The 22,881-nt window shown below is 38.5% G+C and overlaps 5 protein-coding genes and 1 pseudogene across 5 annotated transcripts; 3 read left to right on the plus strand and 3 right to left on the minus strand.

Moving 5' to 3' along the window:
* Positions 1 to 1,483: 1,483 nt before the first annotated feature.
* Positions 1,484 to 6,730, minus strand: LOC103872012 (SNARE-interacting protein KEULE). Its single transcript, XM_009150352.3, has 21 exons — positions 6,463 to 6,730; positions 5,674 to 5,732; positions 5,484 to 5,565; positions 5,296 to 5,374; positions 5,156 to 5,206; positions 4,962 to 5,058; positions 4,794 to 4,826; positions 4,548 to 4,673; positions 4,276 to 4,467; positions 4,093 to 4,176; positions 3,912 to 4,010; positions 3,765 to 3,841; positions 3,466 to 3,562; positions 3,094 to 3,219; positions 2,904 to 2,999; positions 2,696 to 2,815; positions 2,540 to 2,614; positions 2,261 to 2,463; positions 2,081 to 2,171; positions 1,898 to 1,987; positions 1,484 to 1,810 (listed from the first exon to the last, which is right to left on the minus strand). The coding sequence occupies exons 1-21, from the start codon at positions 6,536 to 6,538 to the stop codon at positions 1,757 to 1,759; spliced, it is 2,007 nt and encodes a 668-aa protein (XP_009148600.1). The 5' UTR covers positions 6,539 to 6,730; the 3' UTR covers positions 1,484 to 1,756.
* Positions 6,731 to 7,301: 571 nt separating this feature from the next.
* On the minus strand, positions 7,302 to 9,697 carry LOC103872013 (IRK-interacting protein). The gene is made up of 3 exons (XM_009150353.3): positions 9,379 to 9,697; positions 7,835 to 8,965; positions 7,302 to 7,764 (listed from the first exon to the last, which is right to left on the minus strand). The coding sequence occupies exons 1-3, from the start codon at positions 9,451 to 9,453 to the stop codon at positions 7,441 to 7,443; spliced, it is 1,530 nt and encodes a 509-aa protein (XP_009148601.2). The 5' UTR covers positions 9,454 to 9,697; the 3' UTR covers positions 7,302 to 7,440.
* A 2,691-nt stretch (positions 9,698 to 12,388) lies between these two features.
* Positions 12,389 to 13,452, minus strand: LOC103872014. The gene is made up of 2 exons (XM_009150354.3): positions 13,305 to 13,452; positions 12,389 to 13,168 (listed from the first exon to the last, which is right to left on the minus strand). Exons 1-2 carry the CDS (start codon positions 13,362 to 13,364, stop codon positions 12,566 to 12,568), a joined length of 663 nt encoding a protein of 220 aa, XP_009148602.1. The 5' UTR covers positions 13,365 to 13,452; the 3' UTR covers positions 12,389 to 12,565.
* Positions 13,412 to 14,837, plus strand: LOC103872208 (PHD finger protein EHD3-like). The gene is made up of 2 exons (XM_009150544.3): positions 13,412 to 13,650; positions 13,757 to 14,837. Exons 1-2 carry the CDS (start codon positions 13,594 to 13,596, stop codon positions 14,561 to 14,563), a joined length of 864 nt encoding a protein of 287 aa, XP_009148792.2. The 5' UTR covers positions 13,412 to 13,593; the 3' UTR covers positions 14,564 to 14,837.
* A 1,111-nt stretch (positions 14,838 to 15,948) lies between these two features.
* On the plus strand, positions 15,949 to 16,746 carry LOC103872016 (probable calcium-binding protein CML13). Its single transcript, XM_009150355.3, has one exon. It carries the CDS (start codon positions 16,050 to 16,052, stop codon positions 16,494 to 16,496), a length of 447 nt encoding a protein of 148 aa, XP_009148603.2. The 5' UTR covers positions 15,949 to 16,049; the 3' UTR covers positions 16,497 to 16,746.
* Positions 16,747 to 17,010: 264 nt separating this feature from the next.
* On the plus strand, positions 17,011 to 22,612 carry LOC103872017 (annotated as a pseudogene).
* The last annotated feature ends 269 nt before the right edge of the window (positions 22,613 to 22,881 follow it).

Genomic DNA, 22,881 nt, shown 5'->3' on the forward strand with positions numbered 1-22,881 from the left:
TTGTTTTGAAGAGATGCTCTATCCGAATGGATTTGATCTATATGAAAAAAAGAACACTGCTACATTTCGCCTCTTTGGCGAAAAAATCTGTTCTAGTTCTGGGTATACGAGCGATATTGAACTCATGTCAGTTCAGAAGCAAAGACCGGTCAGTCAATAGAGTTTTCAATCATGTCCATTAGGTCAGAATAATCCGTCTCCATATGAATCGCGATATAATGTAACTCTCATAAACAAAATATCACCCATATAAGTTTTTCCGTCTTTGCATGAAGGGATAATTAGCTTTTCTGGCATCTGTGTAGTCCAAATCTTTCCACTCCCATTTGTAATGAATTTCAGTTACTATGGATTAAATTATATTATTTGGAAAGAGTGGTTATCATTCTTCATGATACGAAATGAATATATATGTATTAAAGCATAATGATAAAAGAGAAGGTATGTCTCCAATCATGCATTTAAGAGATTTATATGAGTAACCCTAGATAAGCACAATCGAGCATGTGAAAAAATAATTTGCTCTATGTTTCTTTTATTTAAAGGAAATGATGAACTAGAACTATATAGGTCAAAACATTTTTTCTCTATTAATCATTTAACCAGCAAACATGATTTAAGTTTTGATTTGTTAAAAACTTACACATCCATCTCTTTAGCAATTCAAAGTAACAAATTAGCAAAAAAACTCAGATTATATGTTAGGACATTTTAAACAATATGATTAATACCAAAACGATGAATTCAACTGTTCAGGACATCGAGGAAGTTAAGAACATGTATACATGTCACCACGAAGAAAAACACAATTAAAGACGATTTTATGATAGGATTCAACTCCTTAAAAGAACACTAACATATAACGCTTGGTGTTATCCAAGTGATTTCAATATAGCTACTAGTACTTGCACAATAACACTATAGTACAATTGCGTAGATTTAACCACTAGTGACGCTACACATATAATTTATATGATCGTATCTAGTGATTAAATTTACTAACAAAATAGTCACTAGAAAAAGACTTTTTTTTATATTGGTTACATCCAAACTTTAAAAACTGATGGTAAAATCAACAATGCAGCCTTTATATTGTTTCGTAATCGAACACCAAGCTAGCTGGTGTCTAAATCTGTTTAAATATAGATATTGCTAGATTAATGAACTGCTATATAAATATATGACTCTAACTGAGAAGCATTCCATAGCTGACACTGATCATGGTTACTTGCAGAATGTATCATCAGGGGGGAAAATGCACGGTTTCATGAGACAAGGTTTACTGACGACCCTTTTCTTTTAGTATCTTCTATGGACCTGAACAGCTAATCAGATAATCTATTGATCCCAAAGCTAAAAAGTAATATTCCAAGTATACTTTAAACGTCTTATTGTTGTTCATGTTAAGAGGATCTTAATATAAATCTGTGGTGTGCATTTTTTAGGATGACCGACTGTAGTTATTCTCAGAAATAGAATTGAATGATGATATAAGACATCCTGAGATAGCAAAAGAACGATTTAGGGTAATTTACACAATCGAATTTAACAGGACAAATAGCCAAAGATCTAGAAGTCAACTTCATGAGCTGCTTTACATTTATAGACGCCAAACAATAAGTGTAAACTTAAGAGTCAATGATCTCATAATCTGATCACTTTTATCCATTTCTTTCATGTCTTTTAACATGGTTGGTTACACATTAGATTGGGAGACCAGAGAACAAAGACTAAGATTTGACTTGAGATTCTATTCTCATATTTGAAGATCGTCTATTGATAACTCGTTTGCAGTCAGAAGCTTCAGTTTCTGTGGGACACAAGAAGATTACTTTTAATTGAGAGGGTGATTCATAGTTTGTCAAATCTCGGTGCGTCAAGTATGTATGTGGCTTACCGTTATGAACTGTGGAGGATCGTCAAGGCTTGTAGACCCGAGGATTACTTCTCTTTTGAGTTTCGTGGTTAGTTTGTGACACACTTTTAACTGAAAAAACAAATATAACAGTAAGAAGAGATCATCATATATCCTAATTCTATGGGTTGATTTTTTAAAGCTTTTCTTTCCTTCGCTTCTTACCTCTGATCTTGTTGCTCCACCAACGATAAACACGAATATTCGTTGCCCCATCTTCTTGAAGTCACTAGACGAATGTCTCAACACCGAATCACTGCAAGAATGAAACAAAATCTTAGCTTATATGTTTAGGTTATATTCATATTTGGATTGATACTGGGATTGTTTTAAAAACAGTTTTACCTTGAATATCCATCATCTGAACCTCTTGGTTTAGCCCATGTTGGTGTGCGTCTTGATCTTATGGACTGAGCAGCTTGGCCTTGACTACTACTTGCTGCTGATGAAGAATGTGACGTTGATCCGTGGAAACTTGGGCTTGGGTCGTTCATACATGGGTAATCCTCTTTTGGCATCTCTCCTTTGCTAAGTTTCTCGATCAGTTCCTGCCAAATTCCACATATTAGAGAACCGTCAACAAGTGAGTCTTGCATTATGCTAAAGAAAATGAAACTAGTGAACCTCAATCATGGGGTAGAATCGAGATAACTGCCATGCTGCTTCCTCTTCACGCTCTTTCCTGACACCTCGTTTCTTCTGCAGCCATTAGCAAAGAATGTTAGGAAGATTCACATACATTTCAATATATAGATGGGGCATTCAGAGAGAAGATGTTACCTTGTGAAGATCAAACTTCAAGGTGAAACCTCCCGGTGTATTCTTTTTAGCATCGACGGCTGGACCAAGTAGTCTCATATTATTTACAGCGCTCATGTCATCAGATGAGAGTTTTGCCAGCTAGAAAAAAAAAAGAAAATAATAAAGCCTTAGGTGGGGGTGGATACGAACCAAACAAAGATTTAGAAACATTAACATCCCCAAGTACCTTCATTAGATTTTGACCCTTTTCACCTTCAAACTTTTCAGGGTAAATTGTTGCGAGAATCATCAACAAGCGTAACTTGCCTTCACGACTTGCATCCTGTACATGAGTTTAAAAAATACATAAAGCTCGAGAGCTCAATGTCTCATGAAATACTACAGTAAGTCAACCACTATTATAACTAGATGCAAACCTCTTGAGAACTCAAATATTTAATCACATCTTTCATCCCAGCATCACCAAAAACAAGGTCTTGTTCAAGTTGTCCAAGCTCCCTAAGTCCCTGCTCTCTGATAAGGTCATTGATTTTCCTAGCAATCTGCAACCATAAAAAAGGAGTTAATATGAATTAGTGATAAATCTGGCCATCTGCGGACAGTTCTTCAGACACTAAATCCTGTGAAATGTCAACTCGATGATGTATACTAACAGAACAACAGTGTGTAGAACTATATAAAGATTAATGGTTTGAATAAGGGATACAAACTAGTGGGATGTCACTTTTGAATGGAGGTGGGTGCAACAAGAAAACACAAGGGAGCGTTGCACATAACCACAGAAGTACCTCTACATGGAGAGATAGCTTGTCTATTTGTTCACTGTATTGTGGCAATGCTTGAACCATCTTCTGCAAATCTCTCGTAGAAAGCTCAGCACCATCTCTAAAAAATAAGAGACGAAGAAAATTGATTAAAAAGGAGAGAACAATCCAAAGAACTTCTCCAATCAAATAAAGTATTCTACGTACATCAACTCAGAGTTATGTCAGAGTATGATCAAACTTAATACCTAGAAGACATACAATAAAATCGATTCCACCAGTTCAGGAGAAGTTTAATATACAAAGATAAAAGTGATACCCACCTCTTACCATGCTGAAGCTGAGCAGCTTTGTTTTTCGATAAGAAATTGGTCATCTTGTCATGCAATCTTTCACTAGCCTGATGAAAAAAACACAGGTCATGAGTATTCACCTTTTTCAATTACCAAACACCTAGGCATCAGACTCACATCTGCTATATGTGCATGTCGAAGCTCTAGCCAAATAGGATCATGTTCCTCCAAGAGCACATCTTTCGTCTGTGGTTCTCCGCCTGAATTGCTTGGAATCTAAAACACTAATAGAACATCACACGGAGTATCCAGGAAGAGAATCACAATAACTTATCCAGCAGCATAGAGTTGAACTTACCACATGTACATATTTGTTCCCTTCCATGTTCAGTAAATCATGGCACATAGCATCGTAAGTCCACTCATGTATAATAGGAGCAATCTAGACATTCCAAACAAGCAAAATGCTGCTAATCATATAACAAAATAATACAAATAAAATAAATGAAAGAACCATCAAATGCGAAGAACAGTTCTAAACCTGGTCTACGGATCTGTCAAGGATGAGCAGCTCACACGTTTCAGTCTGTGGGAAATTCTCAATCGACTGTTTATGTTTTGCCAGACAATTCCAGATTCCAGCTGCAAGTTTCGTGGGAATTAAATCGCGCAAAGTTGTCATTGTCGATGCGTCAAGTGACTTTGCAGCTCGGTAACGTACTGTTGGAAACTCCTGTGAGGTCCAAACTGATTTAGAAGAGTCATCCCCCAGATAATAGTGACTAATTGTGAGAAAAATGATTGGTACGGTACCCGTAGTGAAGCAAAGACTGTGGCAATTCGAGAAGCCATCACATTTAAGCAGGCATCGCCTTTTCTAGAAGTTTCCTCGTCACCGAAAAGATCCTCTAAAGCTCTCTCATGGTCGGTGATGAAACCCTGTATAAGTTGTTGTTAATAATGTCTTCTGCGACCCTTTTTCACAATGTGACCATATGATGGAGAACAATATAAACACGGCTAAACTGCAGAAACACAAGATATTCGGAATGATCATACCTGGCTGTCGATGGCGAAAAATTCCAAGTTCATCTGCAAAATGAAAATCAAATAATAAGGTATTCATATGGATGCTATCATGGCTCTGTAATGACATACATTATAGTAATTAAATTAAACAGCAGGAAACAGTATACACTAGAAGGTATGGATGTTTGCAATACACACCTCTCTTAATGCTCCAATCCGGGGCAATACACTCGAATCTTTCTTGATGTGACCAACCAGCTCCTTAGAAACCGGTGAACTAAAGAAAACAAATGCCCTTCACAGATGCAGAGGAATAAAGAAGAGAATCAGTGTCTTGAAGAAATTGTCTTTAGGATAGATCCGATAACTAAGAGGGAATACGATTTTCTTACTTCTTGTATAATGGCGATTTCCCAGACATGTCTGACAAGAACATGATGACGCTGATGAAACAGAAGAAAGAATAATATCAGAGGGACATAATGAATATCACATGTTGGAGCGCAGGTATGGAACATGAAAGATGAATTACTTCTCTTTAGTTGGCTGGATGAAGTAAATGGCGTCCAGTGAAGGTAGAGGTTGTCTTCGTCTAAAAATGTCTTCAACCACTACATAGAAAATGATGGATTACACCAGTTAAGTTATTCCCAAGTAAAGCATCATATAGATTACTAGAATCCTTACAAAAAAGAAGAAAGAAGACTTAAAAATTCTCACATGAAACTCCTTCGTCCGTGATATCAGCCATTTTGCAGGCGTAGGACATGATCTTGACAGTGAGTTTGTCCATGATTAGTACCTAAGGGAAAAAAAAAACATTGCAGACAAAAAAATAGGTATAAAGGCATTCTTAAGGCCAATAACATAATCTGGTCAGCCACGGTGAACGAAGAAGAGGTAAACATACCTTCCAGGTGGATTTTGAGCTCCCAGTCTTGGTAGATCTAAGCATCTCATACAAGAGTCCTGGAAAATAACAGAAATGTAAAAGATCAGACAGACACACTGCCAAAAACATATGGGGGAAAAAAAAAACTAAAGAGCAAATGAACAGTGGCAGCAGCCGAAAAGGCTCAAAATCAAAATCCACGACACTGCATAGAACTCTAAAAAAATAACTACAATCAAAATCCACGACCTTCTTCTCAAAGCTTTTTTTTAAGAAACATTAGAAATATACCACACGTCCGCGTTTCATATGCATAATCAAATCCTTTCATCGTCATTATCACGAACACATAATAGTGTCCGATAAGCATAGCTTGGCTCGTTATAACAACCACGCGGTTCAATTCTAAGTAGATCCACAATTCGATACAACTCGCAGATCCACCACCAAGCATAATTCCCCCATTCATAAAACTCATCTTAGGCCTTAAACACTAACTAACATTTGAGCACAATCCAATATTACAAGCAACATATTTGGTCATAAAAAGAACTGTCTCAATGCAAATTCCGCTACAAGTCTTAGTCATTGAACTCACATATATTATCTAGGGATAAAACAATTAAATCTACACTTAACCGTTCTTATGACAGTAGAACCAGAATCAAAACGAATCAACACGACTAAACATGGCAACTCCACAAAACCCGGAACCAGAAATAGACAACGTAAATCCAGACAACCAAGTCAATCCGAATCAACAAGAGTCAAAAACAGTATATCAAGAGAGAGAGAGAGAGAACTCACGTTCGCGAGTAAGCTGGCGGAAGTTTTTGTATTCGCCAGCCTGGGAGGAGGACGAATCGGAATCAGAGTACGACATACCTTCGATCCCCACCAACTTCTCACTGATTCTAATCTCCGATCGACGAATCTAAGAATAGATTGACCGACCAGAGAGATATTGAAGATCGCGAACTAATCAAAGTTTAGACAACGACAAAATGACAGAGACCAAGACCGAGCATGAGTGTGAGGAGAAGACCGTAAATCGAATGAAACTAAAACATTCTCTCTCTCTCGAAAACCGCGGTTGCTTTGTTGAAGATAAATTAAACGTTTTAGACCGTGTTGACTCAAACCGGCGGTTTGAATCGGTAAAATCGAAGTTTCGATTTAGACCCGGTCTTTTGTAAACGTTTCTAGTCAATTCACCAACATATACCCCCTCTAATCGCTGTTGCAAGACCGTGAACCAACGTTTTGTTACAACTAATTTAATTCATGCTTGCTTATTTAAATTACTTCTAATCGTAAACCTATATCTTCGGTAACTCAGTCTAACTAAATGCTTTAAGCTCAAAAATATTTGAAGCTATTTCACGTAAATGATTCAACATTTTGAAGATTAATGTTGGTATTGAGATTTCCACGCCATTCTAAGCCCTATCACTCTAAGCCTAATCTTTAAGATTATGCTTAGTAAATGTACATATGTGTCTATATAACCAGTAACGACAACCATTAGATGTCATTGTGAACTACAGTAACCAGCTCCAAGAATATGAAGCCAACGAGAAAACGCCAATAATTTACTTTACTGGACTTCTTTTCTTGAATCAGTTTGACAACAAGCCAACAAAATATTCATTGTAAACGTTGTTTAAATAGAACCAGTTTTAAAATATTCACTTGCAAAGGTAATTCCCCCTTTCTTTAATTACAAGCTCATAAAACAAAACAAAACAAAACTCACCAATTTTTTTATCTCCTTAATCAAGTAAATTAAACTCCTAATGGACTACAAATGCTTATTAAACTCTTGTCGTTTTTATTACATTCCTTGACCACACGGTCTTCCACTACTTCTTCCTCGTCGCCGCCGGAATGCTTACAAACCACCTTGCACTTGACTACACTACCATACACATAAAACCCAGGTTGAACCATAGCTCGAACTACACTCTTATACCGGTCCCCACCAGTTTCCTCCATGTAAACCGGATCAAACCGGTCATCTTTCTCCACGCGAAAGATCTGCAAACCCGGGTTCACCGAGTTAGCCAAGAGATGAACCAACCAAACACTCTTCGACGCACCAAAGAAAGCCTACAAAAGAAAAAACCCGGTTCAATTGGTTTTTCATAAACCAAATGAAAACTTCGGTTTACTACTTTACCTGCAAAAGCGGTTCAGGCCACGCTCGGTTCCAGCAAAGCATCGAAACGACGTCGCTCATCTTCCGGTCACAGAACCGGCTAAACTCCTCGGAGAAATGTTTCGTCCCTCTGCTCAACACCTCGTCCCACGTGAGCTCCATCAAGACGTTAAACGAAGCGTAATTAGACTCGCAGCGATCAATCGGGTTCAAGATCCGGGTCGACCCGTTTTTCTGAAACCCGGAAGCCTCGAAGTCCTCGAAGAAGGCTCTGCTCAGGATCGCCTCGAGGTAAAAGATCAAACTTTTCGGGTTCTTGGCGAAAGAGTTGATCTTGACGTCGAAAGGCTGGAGGAGGAGAGAGAGCCGCTCGTAGACTTTCCCGCCGACGGTACGCAGCTGCGAGGCAAGAGCTCTGCTAAGGGCTCTGATCGAAGAGCGAGATTCCGATACTGACACGAGGAACTGCTGGATGATCCTGTCGTTGAACGTGTCTTTTCGGACAGGGAGACTCTGTTTCTTGTTGTTGATGCTGCACTCGTCGAGGCCCGACTTGAGGTTGTGGCAGTAGATCTCGAGCTTGTTGAGCTTCTTCTCGAGCTCCGACATGGACGTTTTCAGCCGGGAGGCTTCGACGACGGCGTCTTCTTTCTTCTTCGTGGCTTGGATGAGTTTGTGAGAAAGCTCCGCCACGGCTAGCCGCCACTGCTCTTCTCTTGAAGCGTCTGCCGCGGTGGAGGCGGAGGAGGAGGAAGAGCGCGGCGGAAGGGGGGCGGCGGAGGAGGGTTTGGGGCTTCTCCGTGTTAGTGATTGGAAGATTGATTTGATTATGAGGTTGGGGCTGGAGATGAAGGAAGGGTTGTTGTTGTGGTGGCTTTCGAGGGGGACGACGGAGAATTTGTCGCGGTGAGAGTGGTGAGGACGGCACTTGTTGCAGGAGACTGCTCCTCCGTATTCGTCGTCGTGGTCTTGTCGTTTTCTGTTTCCGTTGTGGTGGAGAGGGGTTAGAGTGTGTTGGTAGTTGTTCTCCTCGTTACTGCGGCGGTGGTGACGGTGGCGACTTGGAGTAGCGGAAGAGCCGCCGTCGCTGCTCGGTGTTGCTCTGTTTTTGTATCGTTCTTCGTGGAAGTTGTCTTCTTCGCATTCTGGAATCTGAATGAACAGAGAGAAGTTATAAAATTTTATAAAAACAAAATCTTTCTTTAATATAGTCAGTGAATATATGCCAAAGAAAAAATGGAATCTTTGGATTTGAATAATCCTCAGGTGACACGATATGAAGTTCTAATGGAATCATTGAGATCAAAATGATGAAAACTTTTGACGATAAAGTTATCAGAACAGTTTCTTCCCACTTTTTTCATGGAACCAAAAAAAATAGTCTGTACGTAACGCTCTCAGGAAAACAGGCAAGAACAAGAAAGATTTTTGAAATAATAGAAGAAGAAAAACATACTTTTTGTTCAGAGAGCAAGACAAACAAAACAAATTTGAGTTTTGTGTGTTCTTTTAATTCCTGCGTTTTTTATCGAGAAACAAAGAATAGAGATTTGAGTTAGACTTACGGGAGTGAAATGAAGGGATGGGTGAAGAGATGGAACAGGGGATTTGGAAGGAGAAGATGAAGACGACGGAGCCATTTTTTTTCTCTGCTCTCTTTTTTTTTTGTTGGCTTTAATACCTCACTTTTTATATATACACCACCCACTACTAGAGTCTCATGATAATATAAAAAAGTTCAAGTCAATTTGTTAATGAAACACTAGAATAATAGTTGAATGATGATCCTTTTTTTTGTGTTGAGGCAGTAAGCTTAAGTCAAATACTAGATTTGTTTCCATCTTAGTTGAAGCCAAGTCCAAAACGTAGACTATGCTCTCTAATAGACATGTTTTGTTGTCGTCGCTCTGAAGATGTTATGTCTTTATATGTACATTTGAACTCCCCTACTATTCAACACTATATTCATTAGATCACATATGGATCCGCCAGTTTAGTCATATACAAATAGTTCAACACTATAAAGCTTCTTTGTTTAGTTGGCGTTTGTTCTTTTCATTCATATTTGTTTTTGTTTAGCTCTTCGGGTTTTCGTATGTTACTTGTCATGAATTTTATTTCCCCAGACTTTTCAATTTAGAAAGGTCAAAATTATATAGACTTACGTGTGTACGTGTGTGTATATGAAATGTAATGATTGTAGTTTCCTTGGATATGTAAAAGGGCTGTTTAAATTTTTCGCTTTTCATGTTCTTTCACTGTCTATGAATCATCTCAGCAGCTTGTGATCATTTCTTATGAAACGAACCACATAGTTCTGCTAAAAGCTATTAACATCTGCACAAACAGCAGAAGAACGTAAAAATTTGTTGTTGAAGGAATATAACAACCACGCACAATGGTTAATGTTAAACACATCTCAAAATAAGACCTACGTATAAGTTTACTCACCTAGTACTTTCGTTTTATTTCCATGTCTTGGTAAAACATATCCTTGAAATCATACAAAATACAAACAAAAGTATACATACGTGATACATGTGTATATTTACGGGTGTAACGACAATTCCCGTCAGAAAAAAAGAGAGAGGGAGAGGTGTTCTTTTTCCTTTTTCAATCTTTTCCTTTTTCATATAAAGTGTACAAAACAATTTGCTATATTATTGAAGGGGTTATTGAAATGCATATTGCGTTGCACATATATTTGATGTTTGCAAGTTTTGGGTTTGTATTCTAATTCTGCTTTTACACAATTTTGAAATGGTTTTGTAAGATTTCGAGTTCTGGTTGGTAAGCTTAGAAACATTACATTATGATTGATCCAGAGAGTAAATTCCCGTGGCAGTGGATTAGATAAAAAGTGAAAAATGGACTATACAATGTCATACCAGTTTTTTCCATTACTTCTTGTACAAAAACATATGCTTACATTTAAGAAAAATACTTGGTTTTGAATATTTCCAATCAATTATTTTTAGTTATCTACATACATGTTTACCGCCCCATTCACCATTTTCATTAACTTCCACCATTATGGAATCACTGGAAGATTGTTTTTTCATAATAAAGAATTTAGATATGCAGTTCAATAATTCATTAGATCTCGTGAATATGAAAGAAAAAAACATAGACATCAAAGTGCTTAAAATGAGAGATATGAAAGTCTGTATTTATTATTTGTTGCTTAGTAATAAATACTAGAGTAGGGGGAATTGTCACATTAAATACTGACTGAGAAGAAAGCAGCATCAAATGCAAATCCAGCTAACTCATTTATGAGATTGGTTGACCCACATTACCAAACAAAAACATATTTTGGCCTATGACATGTTAGATTGGTGTGCCTTATTCATTGGTTCTTTGCAGCTCCCAACTTTAATTCTCATTCTATATTTCATGTGATTGTGGTTTTGAAATTAATAAACAAGCATGAGAACTGAGGAAGCAAAGGATGCGTCAAATTGAGTAATGAAATTCAAGCATTCTTGGTGATATTGTGTAAAAGCTAGCCAACACAAAAATTAAAATAAAAATAAAACAAGGGGCATGTGATAGGTAATAAATGGGACAATGAGAGGGCAAGATCGTCCAAAAAGTAATAAATTTTGAAGAGGTTTTTTGGTTTTGGGCTCTGAAAGCTGGCTGACTTTGCGTGACATGTCCATATTCACCGGTTGGATCATGTGCACGTGACGCCTCTTTACATGCTTTCTCATTAATTTCTCCATTTTTTTCTTATTTTTTATCAGCATTTCTCCATTTAAAAAGATAAAATAAATATCACTGATCGCATTAAGATGGTCAGACCTCTCAGGATCCGGACAGCCCAACACCGCAGGGAACTTCGCATCACGACAAACGCATTCGTCATCTGTTTATCTCCCCGTGCTGTATTTTGCCCAACGTACATACATGTAAAAAACATTAAACCTTTTTATTTCGTCGCTTTTGAATTATTAAAATAGATATTTGAATAATACCACAGAAATATTAACAGAAAGCCTCATTCATATTTAAGTAGTTGGGTTTTAGATTACTCATTCCAGGCTATGATATTTGATTAGTTGGGTTTGGGTTGATAGAACGAGGTTTAGGCGTCATGGGTCCAACAAATAGCAATATGTAGAGATGCAACAACCCAACATTTGGAGCTTTGAAAAGTTGAACCGGAAGTGGTTTAGTTTTTCCTCTTGTAACTTGCAAGTCTTGGAGCAGCGTTATATTCTAATGTGATGGGCTCAAGCAATCCTAAAGAACTGTTCTTGAGCCCAATCTGACGACTGACATGGTGATTACGAGTCAGATGAATGAATATCTTTAGTATGGTCGGTTCTTAATAAATGCTATTTGACCCAATGGATCACTTATTTTGACAACTTTGAAGCTCTTTCACAGGAAAAATGCACTAGTGGAATCATCCACTCTCCTTGTATTCGAATAAATTTGTAATATTTTTCTGCGTCTAGTTTACTCCATCACATGTTGCCTATCTAACGGAAGAAGAAAACTATTAAAGAAGTTAAAAACCATGCATGCAATGCAATGCCCTTTCAGAGAAGAATGCAAATTAAGTAATGAGATTCAACAAGTTTTGCTCAATCTGTTATTCAATGCAAGGTTTTTCATATCATTAACTGTAGCCGAGATCTAAGACATGTATGGTACAATAGCATCTATGGAATCTTATGTACAAAGTGATATACAAGAATCGGAATAAAACATTTCTCACAGTTTTGTCTATTTAACTACTTTCTAAATAATAAATACATGTTCTTCTCCTGATCTCTGATCAATATGCGTGATCCATCTTCTCTTACCCTTGTCGCTCTTCCCCGAGTTCCTATTCCTAGCCGCCACATGAGCAATCTCAATACCTCCGGTGACCGGAAGAGTCACCGTTCTAACAACTTCCCTGTCTCTTAAAGCCCTTCTCCAGATAAAACCCGAAGAGCATCTCGAATACCCGTTTCTACAAACCACCACCGCTCCTCTGCTTCCAAACGCAGCGTTCCTCAACGCAGCCGCTGCAAGTTCCTTGTTCCGCCAATCCACGACCAAGAAATCGACTCCTTGTATCTCCTTCATCGCGTTTTCGGGTTCTTGGGATACGATTGTCTCTGGTGGGTTCAAGGGAGATGAATATTCTTGTATGGCTTGGAGATAAGCGGACTCTGTTCTCGAGTTTTGTACGATGCATATGTGTCTAGCGTTTGCGTGTTGGCTCGCGACGTTTAAGCCGATACTAGAGGCTATTTCGTCTCCGCATGACCACGTTTCCACGATCAGCTTCGCGTTCCAGCCAGCCGCCATCGCAGATATTAGCTCCGCCGCGTCAGGCGTTGCAAGATTCTCGCACTGATGAGAGAAAAAAACAAAATAGGCATGAAAAGCGATCGTTAGAAGAGTGAATCAAGAACTTATAATCAAGACATGAAACAGATCGTTGCATGTTTTTTTTTTCCGATACGATTCACCGGAAACAAAGACTTACAGACTTAACGGTGTCTAAGTAGGCCTTAGATGCAGTCTCCGGAGACCAAACCAACTTCATTTCTTCTTCTTTTTTTTGGTCTTCTCTGGACTCTTGGGGTTCTCTTCGTGTTGTTTGGGTTTAAGTCTTGCTTTTATAGATCACTTTGACAAACAGAGGAAGTCTCGTTTCATCTTTTTATTTTAAAAGATATATATTTTTTTTTTTTTGAAATTTTTTTTTCTTTCTCAGAACTAAACCTAACTACTAATTTCAGGTCTGGCAAAAAATACAGGATGTTGGTAATGATATGGCTGTTCTTGGTAATAGCCTCTTAGAGCTTTCAAAGACGTTTTCTACCGAACAGGTTTGGTTCATACATAAATGATCTTCTTCAAAGTGCTTGTTTAATAAAACTTTAATTTATTAGTTAATCTCCTAATATATCTTTTTTTTTTCTCAAAATCTGGAAGTTGAAGAAGTTCTACACTCGGGAATCGAAGCCTAATCCTAATGCAGAGAACATCAGAAATGTCTGTGTTTATGACAATTGCAAGCTATGTGGAGAGAAGGCAGCGGTGACAGACTGTTTAGCTTGTGATCATTGCGAAGATATGTACCATGTCTCATGTGCACATCCAGGTGGGAAAGGGATGTCTACGGGAAGTTGGTACTGTATAAACTGCACAGCTAATGGAATCGGATCACCTCACGAGAATTGCGTAGTGTGTGAAAGAATGAAGACAGATAGCAGACGTGTTGATAAAAGTACAGAATGTAAAGAAGATTCAAACGAATCTGAAGAGAACTCAAGCTGCAACATCAACCATGGAGGTCACAAAGTAGAGGTGAAGAGAGATTCTGAACTCTGTAGGACATGTGGAACAAAAGTGGTGGAGAATGGCAGGTTCATAACATGTGATCACCCTTTTTGCCCACACAAGTATTACCACATCAGGTGTTTGACTGCAAAGCTAGTAAAACTACACGGTGGCGCTCGTTGGTATTGCTCCTCGTGCCTATGCAGAAACTGTCTAACCGACAAGGATGATGCGTATCACATATACTGCATGAAACCTCCACGTGCATCGGTTCCAGATGAAGAATGGTTTTGCAAAACTTGTAACGCTGCAAGTCAGAAAGTCCGTAAAGTGAGAAAGGCTTATGAGAAGAAGATGGGGACGTTGCAGAAACAAAATGGGAATCTGAAGAGCAATGGAGATAGTGTAGGAGGAGGAGTGGACATGCTTCTAAACGCAGCCGACACTCTGAAAGATTAAGAACATACTTTACAATCCATTAAATGAAGGATCGGAACCAGTAGTCAGTATATACAGCTTCTTGTCTCTAAAAAGATTATGTCCATCTTCCTAACTTTGAAGACTTTAATATTGATTCGTCTCTACAAAATTTGTGAACATACTTTAATCAAAAGTGCCTTATTTTAAAAGATATTTTGATATGCCCATGTATTAAAGTTCTGATTTCCGGTTTAACCCCAACTGTTTTAGTGAACCTATATGAATATATATAGACTACAAGTGTTATCTAGAACTGGGATTAAGATAAAAAATTATAAATTGTGTAACATGGGGGTGGGGGGTTCAAAAGCTGATTGTACATTGGCTACGATTTATACGTAATGGATTTTTTTTTTTTTTAAAGTAATGGATTTAGCTTATTGGTACTCTGTTTCATTCATATAACACCCACGCCATGAATTCATAATCAAACCAACCAACATAAGATCTACATTTGTTGTATCTTTTCAATAATACAATATCCACGTGGTGACATAATAAATCACTATATTACACGTCTTGGCTTTTGTTTGGCTGGTGTAAGCTTGTTCATGGACAAAAAAACTAAAAAACCTCATAGTTGCTAGAACTATAAATTATATATGAACACGTCCTGGTGTTCAAAAAAAAAAAATGAACACGTCCTCGACTCTTAACACATCTAGTCTATATCCTACAATTAATGTGATGTATGATGTTGGATATTACATGTGTCAATGATGCAACGTGTAAAACAGTCTTTGTCCATGTTTCGTGTGAAATCATACATCAACAAAAGTTGTTATCTAAATGATTTACGTTATTGGACACTTGAATGACCGTTTAAATACTTTGAATAATATGTCCTCCTCAGTTAAATATAAATAAATAACGTCTCACTGATCGTTGATAAGGAGTGCAGGAAACTTTTGCCGTCCAGTGATAATGGAGATTGTCAAGGATAATGCATAAAATTCAAACAAGTGAAGAACACTAAGGAAAGATAAAGTATAGAACTCAAACATGCGAGTATTATCCACTTGGAAGGAGCCTTTTAAATCACACGATGGTATATCCTTGACAAATGCATTTAACCTATTATCTTTGCTCCCCATAATTCCAACTATGTGGGACAAATACAAACTTTTTATAATTCCTATGTCACTTTGACAATGACTCTATAGGCTATGGTTTAAAGAAATATTAGGTCATGTTTATTCCTTTTTACCCCCACTTCCTCAAAACTTGATCATTTGTTGTAGTGTATGGTGGGATTAAGCATTTTAAGCAATTGATTTTCCAACGTTTAAGTTCAGACGAACTGGGCCTGACTTAAATGGGCCGTAGATCTAGATATGCGCTTTGTCATTTTCGTTTAAAAGTTGCAAACGCCACCACATTCTCTCCGATCTCAATTTCGCTGTACAGAAGAGCTTGATTCCCAGAGAGACAAACCCGACCCGACAACCCGGAAGAATCGAAAAAAATGGGAAAGGACGGTCTGAGCGACGACCAGGTCTCATCGATGAAGGAGGCATTCATGCTCTTCGACACCGACGGTGACGGCAAAATCGCCCCCTCCGAGCTCGGGATCCTGATGCGATCCCTCGGCGGGAACCCGACCCAAGCCCAGCTGAAATCGATCACCGCCTCCGAGAGCCTAACCGCCCCGTTCGATTTCAACCGTTTCCTGGATCTCATGGCGAAGCACCTGAAGACGGAGCCCTTCGATCGCCAGCTCCGCGACGCCTTCAAGGTGCTCGACAAGGAAGGCACTGGGTTCGTTGCCGTTGCGGATCTGAGGCATATCCTCACCAGCATCGGCGAGAAGCTGGAGCCTAACGAGTTCGATGAGTGGATCAAGGAGGTGGATGTTGGATCCGATGGGAAGATCCGGTATGAGGATTTCATCGCCAGGATGGTCGCCAAGTGAGATCTAATCTGAGTCCTTTGTTTCCAAGTTTGAATTTTGAAATTCGAATTTTTATTTGAAGTATGTTTTAATTTTTTTACATAAAGTTTCGCTCTTTATGCTCTTGTGGTTTGGTTTGGTTTGGTTTGGATCAGTGAATCTAATTGATTCCAGTCTGTTTACTGTTCGTTGTTTTATTTTGTTTTAACTAACTCTATTGTTGTGTGGTTGTGATTCCTACTTTTATTCCAAGGATGTTAAGTTTCGCTCTTATGCCCTTATAAATTTATAATTCGTTGGTTTGGATCATGATCATGGAGTCTGATTGAGTACAAGGCGTTTACTTTTAGCTCTTTTAATCCTCGATTTATAGCTTGGTTTCAAGTTCTGCATCATACAATCGAAGCAGAGTATCCCTTTTTGATTGTGACCACTGAGGCACTGGCCAGTACTGTTGTGTTGTTGTCTGAATGTAAAGCATAATGTTTGGAAATGATTTAAAGATCTTGTGGCTTTTTGGTATCCTTCACATGGTGTGGAGGGGTTGAAGCCAATCATGTGCTGTTTTGTAAATGAGATGTATAGAAGTTTCTTCTCATCAGATGAATTTTGAATCAGCTTATGCCCCGGCATTGTATTTCAGTTTTTTTTTGTTATGCTAGTTTTTGTCTCGGTGTTGGAGTTGGTTTTTGTTATGGTAGTAGTTCTGTTATATACAGATGGTAAGACACAACCGAAATTCTGATTTGATAAAAGTATATTCCTCGTGTTCTTGTGTTACTAATTGAATTGTGTGAAAAAATCTCTCTAAGTAATTTAAAATTGCAGTTAATAAAAAAAAAGAACCATACTGGTCTAGTCTTGAAAACAATTAAACTTATAAGAAAGAATGAAAGCAAGATACATTGCCCGGTTTATACCCGTTCAAATAACTAAACAGAGTTTCTTATCCTTTGTATCTCACACTAAAGGTTTGTTTCTTCTTTGATTGTGTTAGCTCATCATGCCCTTCTACCCAGGAGAGTAACATCTCGTGAAGCAAGCCGATTTCCTGCAATGGCTACTGTTTGTGTGTGCTATCCTTATTTGGGATTTGTTTTATTTTGGTTATAAAGTGTGAATTGCTTTTTTTCTAATGGTCACTGATGCAATATCCTTTTGTTGTTGTTGATTTGTGTTTTGGAGTGTTCATTGTAATGTGTTTTGATCTTGAAAGCTTTCTTCGTGAGATTACTTAAGCTTGGGAGTTTGGTTGGATCAAACCTCGTCTGGCAAGTATTTACATAGTTGTTACTTATTCAAATTAGCTTATGATGAGAGTTTGTTTCTCTGTCGAATACTTATGAGACAAGGGAAGTTTTATTCTCATCCAAGATGGATTCGTCTGATCACGCGTTTGCATGTATGGGCAAAAGCACACCTTTCACATGGATGCTGGCTGGTTTCATGGAAGATTTTGCCTCCTGAATCCATCTCTCCGTGAACTCCGAATTGGTATGTTTTCTTTTCCTTTTATGTAGTGTCTCTTTATGGTTTGAATAGTTGCATTTTCTGTCTCTTTTGTTTCGCATTTTTCTTAAAATTTTAAAAGTACAGTTGGTGAGAACTAGTTTGGTTGATTTTCTGCCAAATGGATAATGAAACTATAGATTTAATAGAATGAAGAACACCATAGACACTATACCCGCGCAACGCCTTGTTAGTAACTTATCTCTTTGGATCTATGCTAACATTAGTTGTTTTCTATCTTTGAGAGGACCTCTATCTCCACGGAGCAAATATAGGACTTTGTCTCCTTTCCATATAAAGATCAAAGAAGATCCATGCACTCTTTTTGAAGAGTCTCTATACACTGGAGTCCAAAGCTGAGAAGATCCGCACTCTGGTTTGGAAGGCTAAACTTGCAACTTGTCATTACTTACCTAATCTGAAAAGAATTGGTTAGATCTTACTTATCTATAAATGTTTTTAGTTTGCATGTTGCAACGTTTAGTGTGTGTGTGTTTTGTGCAGAGGTAAATCTTGCTATTCCTAAGCAATATACTCACTATGCGATTGAATTCATACCTCAGTTCCTAGGGTGGTTCTTACATTTTGAGCTATCCATGTTTAACACATTTGAGACCTTTTTTTAATGTTTGCTTAGCTTCTTGTTTTGTTCTGAGAATCTCTCTTCTCTATACAGGTTTTCACTTTGAGCTATCCACGTTTAATGCACTTGGAGTTTTTGATTCGTGAAATTGAGTGGGCATATTGTGTCAAATATGTGAAACGTAGAATAGTGGAAAAGCATAGTATATGGGTTGTTTCCAGAGACGTAGGGACCATCATCTCAGGAAGAGGCTTTTAGATATTTTGATCTATATATTTAGCATCTTTGGACTCGTGCACTTGCAAAGCTCTTCTCGTCATATGCTTAAACTATTCAAACATCATATATTCATATCTTTTCCTTTCTTCCTTTTTCTGATATTTGCTCAGCTTCTTGTTGTCGTGAGCAGTGAATCTCTCTCTGTTGTGCAGCGATGGGAGGAATTTTCTCTGTCTCGATGTCATGTGACCAAATGGTGAATCAGTTCTCCAAATGGTTATGCCTCAAGGGGAGTTATATTCACAACCTCGCTGAGAATCTAGTCTCTCTCGAGAAAGCCATGGGAGTGCTCAAGGCAAAGCGAGATGATGTTCAAGGAAGGGTACACAGAGAAGAGTTCACTGGGCATCGTCAAAGGCGTGCTCAAGTCCAGGTATGGCTTACGAGGATCCTAGACATCGAAAACCAATATAATGACCTTCTTAGTACTAGTAATCTCGAGCTTGAAAGGTTGTGTATGTGTGGATTTTGCTCTAAAAATTTGAAACTAAGCTATCGTTACGGGAAAAGGGTAATCTTAGTATTGAAGGAGGTTGAGAGTCTTATTTCTCAAGGGGAATTTGATGTGGTGACTGAGGCAACTCCTAGATCTGAGGTTGAAGAGTTGCCTACTCATCCCACGATTGTTGGTCAGGAAACAACGCTCGAAAGGGTGTGGAACCGTCTGAAAAAAGATACAGTAGGGGTTGTAGGTCTGCATGGTATGGGTGGTGTAGGGAAAACCACCCTTCTCACGCATATCAACAACAAGTTTTCCAAAACAGGCGAAGGATTTGATATTGTGATATTGGGTTGAAGTGTCTAGAAATGCTTCAGTCCGTAAGATTCAAGAGAGCATTGCGAAAAAACTAGGCCTTGTGGGGAAAGAGTGGGATGAGAAAAACGAGAACGAGAGAGCTCTTGACATCCACAACGTTCTCAGGAGGAAGAAGTTTGTGTTGTTGTTGGATGATATATGGGAGAAAGTAAACTTATCTGCGGTTGGAGTCCCGTGTCCTAGCACAGAAAACGGATGCAAAGTAGTATTCACCACCCGGTCTCGTGATGTATGTGGGCGTATGGGAGTTAATGACCCAATCGAAGTCACTTGTCTGGACTCCGACAAAGCCTGGGACTTGTTCAAAAAGAAAGTAGGAGAAAACACGCTGGAAAGCCACACAGATATTCCCAAACTCGCAAGAAAAGTCGCTGACAGATGCTGTGGCCTACCACTAGCACTCAATGTCATCGGCGAAACTATGGCTTGCAAGAGCACAGTACAAGAGTGGCATCTAGCACTTGGCGATTTGAGTTCATCTGCTCAAGAGTTCTCAGGCATGGAAGATGAGATTCTTCCTATTTTGAAGTATAGCTATGATAATTTAAAGGGAGAGCAAGTGAAATCATGTTTCCTCTATTGCTCTATGTTTCCTGAAGATCATTTTTTTGGTAAAGTGAGATTGATAGAGCATTGGATATGTGAAGGATTCATAGATGCAAAGGAAGGTAGAGAGAGGGCGTTAAACCTGGGTTATGCGATACTCGGGACTCTTGTCCGTGCAAGTTTGTTGGAGGAAGCAGGGAATTCATCATATTTGAAAATTCATGATGTAGTACGGGATATGGGACAATGGATAGCATCTGATCTAGGGAAGCATAAAGAAAGATGTATTGTGCAAACTGACATTGGGTTATGTGAGATACCTAAAGTAAAGAAGTGGAAAGATGTGAGAAAGATGTCGTTGATGGGTACTAGTATTGAAAAGATATCAGAGAGCAGCCCGCCCCCCGACTGTCCTGAACTCACAACTCTCCTCCTTGGGTGTAACGAACGCTTAACAACAATCTCAGGCGATTTTTTTCGGTCTATGCCTAGGCTACTCGTTTTGGATTTATCATTTTGTCGCTATTTAAATGGATTGCCAGAGCAGATATCAAGATTGTCTTCTCTGCGATGTCTTGACTTGGCACAGACGCAGATAGATCGACTACCTGTTGGTTTCCAAGAGTTAAAAATGCTAATACATCTGAATTTGGAGGAAACCAAGGTTGTGAGTTGTGATGGGATATCAAATTTGTCGCGATTGAGAACATTGAAACTAGCAGAATCTCAAGTGTGGCTAGATATGAGCCTAATGAGGGAGCTGCAGCTCTTGAAGCATTTGGAGTTTGTAAGCATAAATATCTTTTCTAGTTTGGTTGGGAAGCTATTGTTATATGATCCCAGAGTAGGGAGATGTATTCAACACATTAATACTACGGACCCTCCAGAAGAAGAATCAGAGCAAGTATTCGTTTTGCCAGCTATGGATACTCTTCGCCGCATCGATATATGGAGTTGTGGAGGGAGGGAGATAGAGGTAGTAGAGAAGACATCATTGAACAAAAGTCCGACTATACTCCAGTGCTTCTCAAACCTCGTTGAAGTGCGAATAGGAACGTGTGATGGTCTTAAAGATTTGACGTGGCTGCTGCTCGCGCCAAACCTTACTTCCCTTTGTGTGTTACAGTCAAAACAACTAGAGGAGATAATAAGCAAAGATAAAGCTGCGAGTATTTTGGAGGAGACACGTAATGATACTGTTGTTCCTTTCAATAATCTAAAAATCATTTTCTTGGCTGATTTGCCCGAGCTGAAGAGCATCTTCTGGAGTGCTCTACCTTTTGAACGTCTAAAATATTTTTCCGTCATGGAGTGCCTGAAGCTGAGAAAGCTTCCATTGGATTCAAAAAGCATCTTAAAGGTTGAAGAATTCGATTTTCATTGCGAAGAAGAATGGATACAAGGGATTGAATGGGAGGACGAAGCCACACGAAACCGTTTCTTACCTTCATTTAATCGGCGTGCACCTCATTAATGGATTACACATTATCCTTGGAGTATTGTCTTATGAGCTTGTTTTCAAACTCTTTCTAATTTTCATTTGTCCTAAATAATAAATTATCTGATGGCTCATGGTCTCGTACTCAACAGCTCGTAAAGCAAGTCAGTTTAACGCATTGGATACTCTTTCTGTTGGCTCTGCTTTTTATTGTAATCTGTGAATATTAAAGGATTTGACGTGGTTGTTGTCTGTTCCTAACCTTACTCATCTCGAGCTTGAGTGTTTAGAGAAAGTACAAGAAGAGATCATAAGCGAGGAGAAGAAAGTTTCAAGTAGTGTCACGAGGTATGAATACTCCTTTTCAGAAACTTGAGAGGCTTGTCTTGATCAACTTACCAAGGTTGAAGAGTACTGGAGCCCTCTGCTTTTCCCTTGTTTGAAGAAGATTGAAGTAGAAAAGTGTCCAAAGCTGAGGAAGCTTCCACTCAGCTTTAAGAGTTGTGTTGGTGGTGAAGAACTTGTTATAAACTACAGAGATGATAAATGGTTTAAAAGGGTTCGATGGGAAGATAAAGCCACTAAAGACCGTTTCTTACCTTGCTGTGAAAAGGTAAGTTCTATGGAACTTTTCATTACTATCAAAGTTATTCATATTTGGTTTTTCTAATCTTAAGTCTGTTCTTTATTTTGCTTGTCTCAGCTCCTGACCTCGTACACAGAAGGCAACAGCTCGTGAAGCAAGCCAGTTTCCTGCAAAATTGATATTGTTTGTGTTTACTATCCTTATGAGTCGTCTTTTGTTTGTATAATAGTGTGCTATAGTCTGTGGCTTGATATGGAATGGAACAGAGTCATATTTCTTCTATCATTTGTTGAGTGTGATTGTGATTTGGTGTGTTTATTATAATACAGTCTGTGTTGAATCTGAGAGTCTCCTGCACTAAAATATAATCATTCGTCAAGAAGATTGCTTCTCCGCACAAGTATGTTTGTATGTTGTAATGGCTGTGGAATAAACATAGAAAGGTACAACAAGGTTATGAGTAGATCAGATATTCATTTCGAAGAACCATTCATATGCCAACTATGGTTGATATTCTGTTCTTCTTCAGAACATTCGATCAAAATTGTGTGAAGATTAATATATACAAACTGCATATCTAACTTTAACATGTATAAATGTATATTCATAAAGATTTTTTTTGGTTGATTACAAACTATGTTTTTCTTG

Source organism: Brassica rapa, chromosome A06 (assembly GCF_000309985.2).
Source record: "Brassica rapa cultivar Chiifu-401-42 chromosome A06, CAAS_Brap_v3.01, whole genome shotgun sequence".
NCBI lineage: Eukaryota > Viridiplantae > Streptophyta > Magnoliopsida > Brassicales > Brassicaceae > Brassica > Brassica rapa.